This window comes from Leopardus geoffroyi, chromosome B2 (assembly GCF_018350155.1).
Source record: "Leopardus geoffroyi isolate Oge1 chromosome B2, O.geoffroyi_Oge1_pat1.0, whole genome shotgun sequence".
Lineage (NCBI taxonomy): Eukaryota > Metazoa > Chordata > Mammalia > Carnivora > Felidae > Leopardus > Leopardus geoffroyi.
The window spans coordinates 31,021,184-31,034,401 of record NC_059332.1 but is presented as its reverse complement, the minus strand read 5'-3'; the positions used below and the strand labels follow the sequence as shown (position 1 = coordinate 31,034,401).

General features: G+C 55.3%; 1 protein-coding gene across 9 annotated transcripts in view; it reads left to right on the top strand.

Annotated features, from left to right (window-relative positions):
* Window positions 1–13,218, top strand: part of TNXB (tenascin XB) — a 58,671-nt gene that overhangs the window by 13,810 nt on the left and 31,643 nt on the right. For 8 of the 9 annotated variants that reach the window (XM_045497776.1, XM_045497772.1, XM_045497774.1 and 5 more), the window contains exons 5-11: window positions 4,402–4,558; window positions 4,741–5,004; window positions 5,846–6,595; window positions 7,763–8,131; window positions 9,187–9,480; window positions 11,266–11,556; window positions 11,911–12,216. In XM_045497776.1, coding sequence (XP_045353732.1) covers window positions 4,402–4,558; window positions 4,741–5,004; window positions 5,846–6,595; window positions 7,763–8,131; window positions 9,187–9,480; window positions 11,266–11,556; window positions 11,911–12,216 — 2,431 coding nt within the window. The remainder of the gene's footprint in view (window positions 1–4,401; window positions 4,559–4,740; window positions 5,005–5,845; window positions 6,596–7,762; window positions 8,132–9,186; window positions 9,481–11,265; window positions 11,557–11,910; window positions 12,217–13,218) is intronic. The other variant, XM_045497777.1, reaches the window with a different exon arrangement.

Sequence of the window (13,218 nt, the reverse complement as noted above, 5' to 3'; positions counted from 1 at the left end):
ATTGCTTTCCCCACGTCCTCTACCACAGGCTTTCAGGTATTTGGAAACATCAGTGATCACCACACTCTTCATTCTCTCCAGGCCAGACCCACTGGTCTCTTCACCCCTTTTCCCTAAGGCTTTGTTTTCCGAATCCTACAATTCCTGGGTTCCCTCCTCTAGTGCCTCGTACTTTTTGCATTTGCCCCCAAAATGTGGGGGCAAGGAGGAGTCCAGTAGTTCTCCTGGCTAACTCTGGAGACACGGGCACTTGTTTTTAAGAGTCGGTGTGTATTAACTTGTGGTCACAAAAACTGTCAGCTGTTTCCAATCAAAACTGTTTTTAAGTAACTTTTATTATAAAGGTCATGTAGGCTCAGTGTAGAAACTTTAGAAAATGTAGATAAACATGGAAAAAAGGAAAGAAGAAAAGAAAAAAAAGGATAAAAAGATGACATCCAACTATATACACTTTCTCAGCCTAAATATAGGCCTCTGCATGTGGCTCTGTTCAGTGTTATCTTTTCTGGTTTGGGCCAAGCTGTCTAGGCTGTTGCAATAATTTGAGTCTGTGAACTGCTTCTCCCGCCTCCGTGTCATCAGTGCACTGCAAAGCATTCTTTCTCTGTCTCCTTCCAACTCGCTCTTAAAATATTTGGGGGCACCCTAAGGTCAAAGCCTCATGGCCTCTCATTAGAGACCTCCTTTTATGCAGATTGGGCTTTTATGATATGTTTGGCCTCCCAGCTCCAAATCATTTGACATCTCTACTGTCTAGCTCATGTTTTCCTGCATCTTCCCACAAATGCCATGGGTGAGTAGGCCATTTATCCTAATCTCTGCCTGGCCAGAACTCTGGAAGAATGAAAAACTCCCAGGGCCTAAACCCTAGGAAGGGTCAAGGACAGAAGGGACAGTTCAGAGGTGCTGGCTGTCAACCCCACCCTAATTGACCTGATCATTCTTTTTTTTTTTTTGGCAAGGGAGGGGGAGAGGATGTTCATTCTAAGTCCTTTTGTTATAGCCGCAAGACCAGACCCCTGCCATGCTCTGTCTCTCCTTACTGTCTGGTAGAAACAGAGGCAGAAATCCCAGCTTTGCAGTGCAACCAGTACAGCTTAGATTTTTCCTTCTGTGAAGCGTTTTTGTTGTTGTTTTTTGTTATAAAAATAATATAATCACAAGACAAGAATTTGGCAACTAGAGGAAAAAGCAAATAATTCTTGGCTGCTTCACACTAAAACAAGCACTGTTAACATTTTTAAGTGTTGCTCCCACTCTCTTCTGTGTGCATAGTATTTACATAGCTCTGATCTTGAGAGGATAGGACTTTTAAAAGGAACAACTTTCTTAAGCAACTGCAGGGAAAGAAGAATTAAACACTTGAGATAGAAGGGACTTGCAGGAAAGCTTTGTCCTCTGCTCTTAGTAAATATAAACCCATCCTGGGGCGCCTGGGTGGCGCAGTCGGTTAAGCGTCCGACTTCAGCCAGGTCACGATCTCGCGGTCCGTGAGTTCGAGCCCCGCGTCGGGCTCTGGGCTGATGGCTCAGAGCCTGGAGCCTGTTTCCGATTCTGTGTCTCCCTCTCTCTCTGCACCTCCCCCGTTCATGCTCTGTCTCTCTCTGTCCCAAAAATAAATAAACGTTGAAAAAAAAATTAAAAAAAAAAAATGCAAACCCATCCTCAGGTGTTTTCAAGAAGTGTTTCCAAGAAGTTTCCCAGCCAAAGCTCTAGGCTTCCTCCCTCACCATGGGGCCAGGTGAGGTCGAGCTGGCCTGGGTCCGGCTCAACTCATCTCTGGGTATGAACCTCTGTCACATTCTGGGTTCCCTTTGAGCCCGGGTGTGGAAAATGCTCCTGTAAAGTTGGTCCCCGACACCTCTCTTGGACTCCACGTTAGCCTGTGCTACTGGCCTTCAGACTGCTTTCTAAGCTTTCTGTGGCTGGCCTCTGGAATCCTGCCTCTTTCCTTGGCCAGCGCTCTCTGCCCATTTCTGTTGGCACAGAGTATTGGTAGCTGGCTGTCCTCGGGCACTGCTATCTTCTTAGAAGCCTATCTCTACCTTATCCACTCCCTTTTCCAGAAGCACTCCATCGCAAAGCCCAGCCTCTGCTGTTGCTGGCAAAGGGACACACCTAGTCACTGGAATGGTTTTCAGAACGTGGAAGTAGAAACATTTCTCCTTCTCCATGCATACGTGGCATTGCTACTCTGACTCAGTGGTTCTCAAGGCATATTCCCGGGACCTGAAGCATTAGCATCACCCAGGAGGGAGCTTGTTACACATGCCAACGGGCAGACTCCAGCTCCAGAGCTACTGAATTAGGAGCTCTGGGCCTGGAGCCCAGTAACCTGCACTGTAACAAGCCCTCCGGGGGATTCTGATACACCCCAAGCCTGAGGGAGGACCACTAACTCAAGGAATGTTGCTATTTTGCAAAAGGCTGGTTCCTCTCTGAATGTGAGAGGAAGCATGAGGAAACTCAGGAAGGTGAGCCCTTGAAGAGGAGGGCCCAGCATTCTTGATTTGGCTGTATTCTGCAGCCTAGAAACTGGACTACGCCATGCTTTCATTGGGACACAAGACCTCATGGCCTTAGAAAAGTTTGTGTTTGAGGGCTGGTCTGAAAGGTGGAAGATGGTGGGGGAAACTCCAGCGCCCAAGCAGGGTGGCACCCCCACCTGGAACCATGAAGTTGGTATCAGAAATAAGGTTAGAAACTCGCCAAGGACATTGAAGCAGCAAGGGACGCCAGCATCTGGTAGAGAGCCTGTCTCAGACCAGGCAAATGAGAGATGTCGATTAGACTGACAGTGGCACTTTCAGGGGACGATTCCCAAATTGATCTTAGCAGGGACTAAGAGGTGTCTAAAAGGTTCACGTAGGCAGTCTGAAGGGAGAAGGTGGTCTGAAGAACAAGATGGCTTGTCTTGCTGGAAGGACCAGACATCATCAGGGAGCACCCAAGGGCCGTGTGTGTGTGTGTGTGTGTGTGTGTTGTTGTTGTTGTTCGGTTGGGGGAATAAGGGGTGAAAGAAAGAGAGAGAGAGAAAGTTCTAGGAAGGATGAGGACTTCACGGGTCTTCAGGTGAAGCCCATCCAAAGGCCTCCTAGACTGGGGTATCCTAGGGCAGGGTGAGTAGGAGAGGAGCAGGGGTCCTGTGTGCCCGGAAAAATTTTCAACCAACAAAACTCTGACAAAGCTTTCTTTCATCCTCAACCCAGAAATCTCTACGTGGCCTCTCATCTGGTTTTGTACTTTGCTATTTACTCTGTTGGTTTCCCCACAATTTTCTTGGTTTAGGAGAGTACCTTTTGAAATTTCCAATCCTACTTGGCTGGATGGAGGTGTCCTCATCATGGCCAACATAGCTAAACAGAACAGAGTGTCCTTATTAGCTGTCCTAGCTAGACAGCCCAGTGAAATTCGGGGCAGTTAGACTGCTCACAGATGTCCATTCCTCCTGTTTCCCCAGTGGCTGGCACTCCAGGAGACCCTTCTGGAGCTGGTATATTTCCTGTGGGGTCACCACAGATAATCATAATACCTTATGTGTGCACTTGGAGCAGTGGTTCACTCACAGGCATGTATGCCACAGAGATTTGGGTAGAGATCTAATCAGCTTTAACATGAGCTGAGGACAGGGGACATATCGTTCATCATGCCCAGCACAATGCCAGGTACAAAATTGGGAAACGTTTGTAAAGAATTTAGAGCAGGTGGACTTTGTTTTTGAGTGGCCTCCAACCCTGCTCAGGAGACCAGAGAAGTGCCTAATGCGTCATGACAAGGGTCACACCCACATTACCCAGCCAGGGGCGGGTGTCTGTGGGGAGGCTGAGGCTGGGGCAAATGTTGGGCAAGATACTTAATCCTTTTGTACCTTGGTTTCTTCATCTGTCCAATGGGAATAACATGATCTACCTCATACGGTTCTTATGAGGATTAAGTGAGTTGATATACGCAAGTTGCCTTGAATAGCACCTGGTACGGGCTAAGTATTTTATATATTATTTTATTTTATTTTATTTTATTTTATTTTATTTCATTTCATTTCATTTTTTGAGAGAGAAAGAGAGAGAGAGAGAGAGAGAGTGCAAGTGAGCGAGGATTAGAGAGAAAAAGAGAGAGAGAAGCAGGGCTTGAGCTCACCCAACGTGGGGCTCCATCTCATGAACCTGAGATCATGACCTGAGCTGAAGTCAGATACTTAATGACTGAGCCACCAGGTGCCCTGGGACTAAGCATTTTAGATGTGTTTGCTGCTACCACCACGCTCCCCAGCTGCACAGGACCAAGTTCTACACAATTCCGTGTTGACAGCAACTGGAGTTTGGAGAAAGAAGAGATAAGGAAGATTGGGCAGCAGGGGTGAGACTATCAGCCTTAAACCACCTGGTGCTCTCTTTCTTGCAGACAGAGGGGGTGAGCCCCCCATTCACAGCACGAGTACCCAGCTCTGCCTCAGCCTATGACCAGAGAGGACTGGCTCCTGGCCAGGAGTACCAGGTCACTGTCCGTGCCCTTCGAGGGACTAACTGGGGCCCTCCTGCTTCCAAGACCATCACCACCAGTGAGAGCTGGGGCTGAGGGAAGGGTCCTGGTTGGAGATTTGGATTTGAGAGGGGTGGCTGGGAATCTGTCCCCCAGGAAAGCAGAAGGGAGGAACTGGATGGTGACAGAGCTCTTAGAGTGAAAGCTGGTGACTGAAGAACTAGACTCCCACCTGATCCCTCTTCTCTCTAACCTGGCTAGTGATCGACGGCCCCCAGGACCTCCGAGTGGTGGCTGTGACGCCAACCACACTGGAGCTCAGCTGGCTGCGACCTCAGGCTGAGGTGGACCGATTCGTGGTGTCCTATGTCAGTGCCGGCAACCAGAGGGTGCGGCTGGAGGTACCCCCTGAGGCAGATGGAACACTGCTGACCGACCTGATGCCAGGCGTGGAATATGTAGTGACTGTCACTGCAGAGCGGGGCCGGGCAGTAAGCTACCCGGCTTCTGTCAGGGCCAACACAGGTATGCCTGGCCAGGGGTTAGGGAAGGACCCAGTTTCTTTGTGGAGCAGCCCCTTCCTTGGGAGCCCATATCTAGGGTTCACAGGCTCCTCTGAATGCACCTGGGCAGGGCAGGGGTAGTCACAAATCACCTGCTGGGGACTTGCTCTGTAACTGGGGCACGGGAAGACAAAGCCCTAGGGTGCTTGGAGGCCTGTAGGAAGGCTGCAGGTTGGAGTAAGGGGTGGGGGGAGGGGGGAGGAACCTGCCCCATGGAGAGAAGCAGTAAATAGAAGATGATGTCTGACTCACGCAGATGGGGTAGATTTTGCTTGAAATTTAGACGCAGGCCTGTGCTCACAGTCGGTGGTCAGACCTTGTAGGGACTGGAATTGGGCAGATCAGAGATCCGCATTCCTGTTGACTTTAGGATTGGGGCTGGGGGGAATTTGGTCTCAGAGCAGTAATTTTCCACTAATCCTCAAGGTCTCTTAACAGATGGATATTTAATTTCTTTTCCTGTGACAGAGGGACGCCCACCTCGCTGTAGCTCACATTCTCTCCTCCCACTCCCCTTTCTCTCCTTCAGACACAGGGCCCCACCTGCTGGCTTCTCTCTTCTTTCTAGGGCAGCAACAATGGCGGGCTTGGAGGGCGAGCGGGGAGGGGCTCCTGGGACACTGACTCCTTTCTCTGGTTCTCTTTCCAGGTGGGGCTGGGGCACGAGCAAGAGGCCTCTGGCTCCGGTTGGGGGCGGGGCGGGGGGGGGAGTGCGGGGCTGCCGTGGGGAGGAGCGCAGGGGCGGTGGGGAGGGGGGCTGCCACTGACCTGCTCTCCCCTTCCCCCTTTTTTGCCCCCGGCAGCACCCGGCCACTACAGTTACCCGGAGGTTCGCCCCCCAGCCCCGCCCCCCAAGCCCCGCCCCCGGCCTGCTCCGGCCCCGCGGCCCCCTCGGCCCTCACGTCCCGCTAGGCCCTCGCGGCCCGCGGAGGATGGGGAGGAGGAGCCTCGGCCTGGGCCTAGCCTGCCGCAGCCCCCCCGGCGGGCGTGGGGCAACCTGACCGCCGAGCTGGGCCGCTTCCGCGGCACCGTGCAAGACCTGGAGCGCCACCTGCGGGCTCATGGCTACCCACTGCGGGCCAACCAGACCTACGCGTCGGTGGCGCGCCACATCCACGAATACTTGCAGCGGCGTCGGGCGGCTGCCGCCCCCGTCGGCTCCCCGGCCCCCCCGCCCCGTCGCCCCCGCCCCACCGCCAGCCCCGACCCCGGCACCTGGAAGCGGGACTCCAACCAGGGCATCTACGGCCTCTCGCCCGAAGGCGTCGATCGGGTGGCTGCGCCCCGCCACCCCAAGCCCGAGGTCCTGGGCAGTTCCGCGGACGGCGCACTACTCGTATCCCTTGACGGGCTTCGCGGCCACTTCGAGCGCGTGGTGCTGCGCTGGCGGCCCCAGCCGCCGGCAGAGGGCCCCGGCGGGGAGCTGACCGTGCCGGGCACCACGCGCACCGTCAGCCTACCCGACCTCAGGCCCGGCACCACCTACCACGTGGAGGTCCACGGGGTGCGGGCAGGGCAGACCTCCAAGTCCTACGCCTTCGTCACCACCACAGGTAGCATGGGCTGGGGCCGCGGGACCACCCATTCCCTGCCCAGCCTCACCTGCCTTTGGAGTCAGCATCCAAGAGTTCCTCCCACTGCCTCTGCTCAGACTGCCACCCCACCCCCACCCACCACACTCCTCGGCCTTCAAGCCCTTCCCGGTCCAGGCTCCAGGGGACGCCACAACAAAGCATGCCCTTCTGTGTTCCTAGAAGCCATCTCCACCCCAGGGCCCTCGGGCATACCCGGGGCCAGGGAGACCTGGTCTTTAAGGTTCCCCAGACACTTTGTCAGGATTGCCATCCTGGGCAAGGGAAGGGGCATTTAGGGGGATGGGAGGGTCTGCAAAAACTCACTGGAGCAGTTGGGGTGGGCACCGGAGTGAAACCAGCACTCCCCAACTCTGACTCACTGGAGTGAGGGTGGCAGAAGGCTGTGGTCAGCGGTTACTATTTTCCACAATTTGGCCTTGACCTCAAAGGGACACATGGGGACTGCGGCGTGGGGATGGCCTTGAAACCATCAGGCAGCTTGTGTCTGTGAGAGGTGAAACCACTGCTTCTTGAGCTGTCTTTCCAGATCTCCTGGCTCACTTCATGCTTGTCTCTTCCACAGGAACGATGCCGGGCTCAGGGGAGGGGTGCTCTCTGGCTGCCCTGGGGAGGGTTGTGGACCTGTTCTTCCCCCCTAGGGCCCAGATGCCACCTGAGCTGGATGTACCCCCCATACACACCCTCTTTTCCCTCTCTCCTCACTACCCACTCTCTACTTGCATCCGCCTTCCCTAACACCACATCTCCTCCTTTCTTCCAGGCTTCTCACTGCAGCACTAATGGAAGCCACGACCACCACCCAGTAGGGAAGGGGGTGTACTTAGGGAAGAACATGGAAATCTGTGGGGCTGGGGGTCATAGGAGCCTTGTGAGGGGAGGGATGGCCAGATTTAGTTCTTTTATTTATTGCCTGCAGGTTTGTCTGTTTAAGAATGGGGTGGACAGGGGTGTTGGGAGGATGGGGCAGACCCTTGGAAGGATGAGGTGGTCCAGCGAGTGGACTCAGAAGCAGAAGAGGGAGGGTCTGTAGGCTCTGAGAGGCTAGAAGGCAGAACCCGGGGGCTGGGATTTCCCTTCTTGCTCTCATTCTTGACTCTCTTGTTTTCTCTCCCTGCCCCTTCCCAGGGTCCTCTCCCTCAGGCCTCTTGGCGGCCACGGATGAGCCTCCTCCCTCAGGCCCTTCAACCACTCAAGGGGCCCGGGCCCCTGAACTACAGCAGCGCCCCCAGGAACTAGGAGAGTTGAGGGTGCTGGGCAAAGACAAGACAGGGCACCTCCGCGTCGCTTGGACTGCTCAGCCTGACACGTTTGCCCACTTCCATCTGCGCCTCCGGGTGCCCGAGGGGCCAGGGGCACATGAGGAACTACTGCCAGGGGACGTCCGCCAGGCTCTGGTGCCCTCACCACCTCCCGGCGTCCCCTATGAGCTGTCGCTTCGTGGGGTCCCCCCGGAGGGCGAGTCCTCTGCCCCTCTTATCTACCAAGGCATTATGGGTATATCCTAAACTCTGTTCAGATTAGTGTCCTGAGGGCGGGGGAGGGGCTGGGCCATCAGGGCTTCTGAGGTGGGAGAGGATTGAAGGGCAGCGCTGGTGTTTGGGTTGGAGTGGTAAAAGCAAACAAGAAGAGAAAAGGTTGGAGTTGAGGGTTCAGAGGAAAGAGGAATGGAGGGGGTCTTAGAACAATGACAAGGTGGGTAGGGAAGGGGAATAGCAGATGGGAGGAAGGTCAGAGGGTACGACAGGGAGTCAAGGAGAGAGGCTGTAGGCTTCTGGCTCTCCACCTGCAGCTTTCTTTGCCTGTGTCCTCCCCAATTCCTGGTCACCCCTCTGTCCCTCCCACCCCATAGATCTCTGTGGGTAGGTGTGGGAAGGCCTCTAGCCCTGAGGATACTGACCCTTAGCCCCCTCTTCCCCTTCTCTTCCCCACAGCCCCCGCCATCCCTTCACTGGGATGGTAGCCCACCACCCTGGGAGCCTGGCCTGCAGTGGACAGTGCTCCATGGTCCCATCAGCCAGTTTCTCCCGGGGAGGGAAGTTCTTTAGCGTGGGGGACTCCACAGCCAGCAGGGCATCAGAGATGGGTGAGGTTTGTGAAAACAGTGAGGGATAGGGCCTGGGCTTCCCAACTCTCGTGTTCCCTCCTGGTCCCTCTTTACGGGACTAGGGTAAGTCGCTCTCCCTGCCACTCCAGATCAAGCTCAGCACTAGGAGAGAGGGTGGTGAGGGAGAGAAAAGTCCAAGTGGGTGGAGGAGTCTTCAGCTGCTCCAAAACAGCAATGAGGAGGTTCTGACTCAGGAAGAACCAGGGGGGACCTGAAACTCCCTCAAAGGTCTTGGTATGGAGAGGGAGGGGCGGGGAGGCTAGCACAAGGGAAGGGCTAAAGTTCTCATTCCAGAACAGAGATGGCTGGCTACTCACAGAGGGCTGAGGGTAGGAAAATGGAAGCTTTAGGAAGGAGGGACCTAATGGGCTGAGGAAAGAGAAGGAGACCAGGGACAAGGCAGGGGTTGAATCCACCTGCTTTACTTTTGTTCCCCACATTCCAGACAGGGATGGGGCAAAGCCTGGGAAGCCCTTGGCCCTGCCACATCTGGGCGAGCTGACAGTGACTGGCATGGCCTCCAACTCCCTGCTCCTGCAATGGACGGTCCCTGAGGGCGAGTTCGACTCCTTCGTGATCCAGTACAAGGACAGGGACGGGCCTCAGGTTGTCCCTGTGGAGGGGTCCCAGCGCTCGGCCCTCATCACCAACCTGGACCTTGGCCGCAAGTACAAATTTGTGCTATATGGGCTCCTGGGCAAGAAGAGGCATGGCCCCCTGGTGGCTGAAGCCAAGATCTGTGAGTGAGAGCCTTCACACACACTCCTATCTCTGCCCCCGTGCAAAGTCTTGAAGGAGGTCTTCCCAGTGCTTTGGGAACTCCAGGAAGGCTTCCTGGAGGCAGTGGTGCCTGAGGTGAATCCCGAAGGGAAAATAGTGGCAGGTCAGGCAGAGAGGTTGAGGAGGGCAGTGCAGACAGAGGGAGCCATGGAGAATGAGGTGGCAGTGAGTGTGGCCCTGTACAATCTGTTTCCTCTGGATGGAGAGCAGGATACCTGGAGAGCTGAAGGGACTGACTGGTCTTGTGTGTCTGACTGAGGAGCTTGGCACTCATTTGAGGGCCCCAGGGGGCCTCTGAAGGGTTTTAAGTGGGAGTGACATGATTTCATGCTTATCTTACAAATAACACTGAGGCCGCTGCAGAGAATAGCTGGAGAAGTGAGTTAAGAGCCAGCAGGAAATGATGCTGGCCTGGCTGGAAGGGTGGCAGTGAGGCTGGGTGTGGGAGGTGAAGGATGATGAGGAGGCCCAAGAACTCCCATGTTCTAGATCAGACAGTTCCATTCCCTGAGGCAAGGGACAGCAGAGGTGAGGAACAGCACAGCGTGAGCATTTAACTGTCAAATGTGTTTAAGATGTTCTAAGTGCGTCATCACACTTACTGCCTACAGCAGCCCCATGAGACATGCCCATTTATGGATGAGGAGAGTCAAGGCACTGAGAGGGAGAGGGCACTCAAGCAGAAAGTGGTGGGCTGAGGGGTTATCTCTGCTGCCCTCACAGGTCTGGAGAGCAGAGAGAAGGCCTGAAGAGGGTGCTTGGGTGTCCTCAGTGCCAATGGGCAGGAGCCAGAGTGAGGTTGTAGGGGGAGAAGAGATGGGGTGGCTGGAACCCTGGAGATGGACAGCACTCAGGGCCTGAGCAGAGAAAGAGGAGCATGCAAGGTAGCCCAAGGAGGTGATCTGGGGAGAGGGGCACGGCCAGAGAGAGTGGTGTCCTGGATGCCAAAATTAAGGGTGTGGCCAGACATGTCAGATTCCATAAGAGTGATTCAGGGCTACAGAGCGTCCGCAGGACTTAGCAATGGCGAGGCCACCACTGACCCCGGGGAGAGCTGCCAGTGGAAGGTGGAGCCGGATTGAGAGGGTGATGGAGGTACGGACATGGCTACAACCAGTATAGACGTCTCTTTCTGGAATCTGGGCAAGGAAGAGAGAGCAAGCAGGGAGGGTGGAAGCTGGAGAGAGCTAGCAACTGAGAGGAGGAGCTCCTGTCAATGCTGAGGGCACAGTGGCAGGGAGTGAGGGGTTGGTGGTGCGGTGTGAGAAAGGAGGAAGTGGGGCCCAGAGCACAGGTGTGGAAGGCTCTCCCACAGTAAAACGCTCCAAAGATCGCACTTCCCTCTCTTGGAGGAGAGAGCAGCTAGTAGTTAAGCCTGGAAGCAGTAGAGATTGTCCTGGAAGGCTTCCCTGGCTACGGAGACAACAGAAAGGGATGGCTGGGCTCCCTTCTCTCTGAAGTCCGTCACTAGGCTGCGGATAGATTCAGGGCCGCACTAGTCCATAAGGTGCTTCTGTGCCATTGAGAAGAAGGCACCCCTTCTCTAGGTGAGCGTAGCCCCATGCCAGGGCACACAGCTTGGCAAGGAGAGGCTGGCTGAATTTTAGTCTCTTGGTCCTCCCTCAGCCATGCGGCTTTGTGCAGGGAACAGCCTACACAACCTCACCCAGCATCCCAATGTGGGAGATGGATCTCCCTTCTCCTTTGACCTGTGTTCCTCCTTTTTCTCTACCCCTCCTCCCAGTGCCTCAGAGTGATCCCAGCCCAGTGACTCCACCCCGCCTGGGAAAGCTGTGGGTGACAGATCCTACCCCAGATTCACTGCACCTCTCTTGGACTGTCCCTGAGGGCCAGTTTGACTCCTTCGTAGTCCAATATAGGGACAGGAACGGACAGCCCCAGCTGGTGCCCGTGGAAGGGCCTGAGCGCTCGGTCATTGTCTCCTCCCTGGACCCTGACCACAAGTACAGATTCACCCTGTTTGGGATTGCCAACAAGAAGCGGCACGGCCCCCTCACAGCTGATGGCACCACAGGTGAGGGGCAACTACCTAAGCTCCCCCGTGACCCCTCCCAGCCTTCCACACCCTTGCCCTCAGCCAGGAACCAGCTGGGGCCTCCCAGTGAGATGGCGGACTCTGAATCCTGGCCCCACTCCCAGGCTGAGGGATAGCCAGCCTCCCCTGTACTGCTGGGTCCCTTCCATCCCATTCAGCTGTTCCCCGAGGCCCAGAAGATGTATCATACCCTGGCTCTGCCAGACTTCCCAGGAGTTCAGCACTCATGCTGATTGATTAGTGACCCACCCACCAGGTATGACAACCCCTCCAAACCCCAAACACCAATCTGGGGCTGCCAGTATAGCCCTCAGTGGATCCTCTTATTTACAGCCTCAGAGAAGAGAGAGGAGCTCCTCCACCCAGAGTCCCCAGAGCGGCCCCTGCTGGGGGAACTGATGGTGACTCATGCGACCCCAGACTCCCTGCGCCTGTCCTGGACAGTGACCCAGGGCTCCTTCGACTCCTTCATGGTCCAGTACAAGGACGCGCAGGGGCAGTCCCAGGCAGTGCCCGTCAGGGGTGATGAGAATGAGGTCACCATTCCTGGTCTGGAGTCGCACCGGAAGTATAAGATGAACCTCTATGGGCTTCATGGCAGGCAGCGTGTGGGGCCTGTGTCTGTGGTGGCCGTCACAGGTGAGTCAGGGCCACACAGGCCTCCCTCCACTGCCAGCCCCCGGTCCTCTGGGCAGGACCTGGCCCCGGGACTTCTTCGTACTTCTCTCCACCTTCTCTTTCTGGGCTCCAGTTCTGCCAAGCCTCTACCCTGGACTTCCCCACATCCCAGGACTTCTCACCCAGCCAGCAGCCCCTGACCTTCTCCTCAGCCCTGCTTCTCCATCTCCAAGAACCGGCCTCATTTTTCCCATTCCTAATGCCTGGAATCATCCCTCCGCCCCAGGCTGTCCTCCCCACAGATATCCTCAGCCACTGTGTTCCTTCCCCTATCATGGCCTGGCTTGGGGTGCTGTCATTTCTGAGCTTCTGTTGCGGGCTCCCTGCACCTTCCCGCCATTGCTTGCCCTGTTCAGAGCTGGTGGATCCAAGGGACAAGAGTCCCATGTTTCCCATGTTTCTGGCATGAAAAGGCCTCTTCCCAGGCCCCCACATCCCTGGTTCCCAGCCACCTTGGAGCAGGGCAAAGGGCTCCCTCTCAGTCCCCCTACTTGCCCTCATTCTCCCACTTGTCCAGCCCCCCCGCCCGCCGCCCTGGGTCAGCACCATTTCTGTGGTTTTGTAGCATCATGGGTGGGAGCATGGGCTCTGGATCCAACTGCCTGGATTTTAATCCTAGCTCTACAGTTTATTCCCTATGGGACCTTGCACAAATTACTAAATCTCTCTGTACCTCAGCTTTCTCATCTGTCAAATGAGGATAATAACGGTCACTGCTGCTTCACACAGTCATTAGAATTACATCAGTTAACGTACAAACATACATACTTAGAACAGTGCCTGGCACATCGAAACCTATAAGAATGAGCTGCTAGGGGCATGCCTGGGTGGCTCAGTCAGTTAAACATCTGACTTTGGCTTGGGTCATCATCTCATGGTCTGTGGGTTCAAGCCCTGCGTCAGGCTCTGTGCTGACAGCTCAGAGCTTGCAGCCTGCTTCAGATTCTGTCTTCCCCTCTCTCT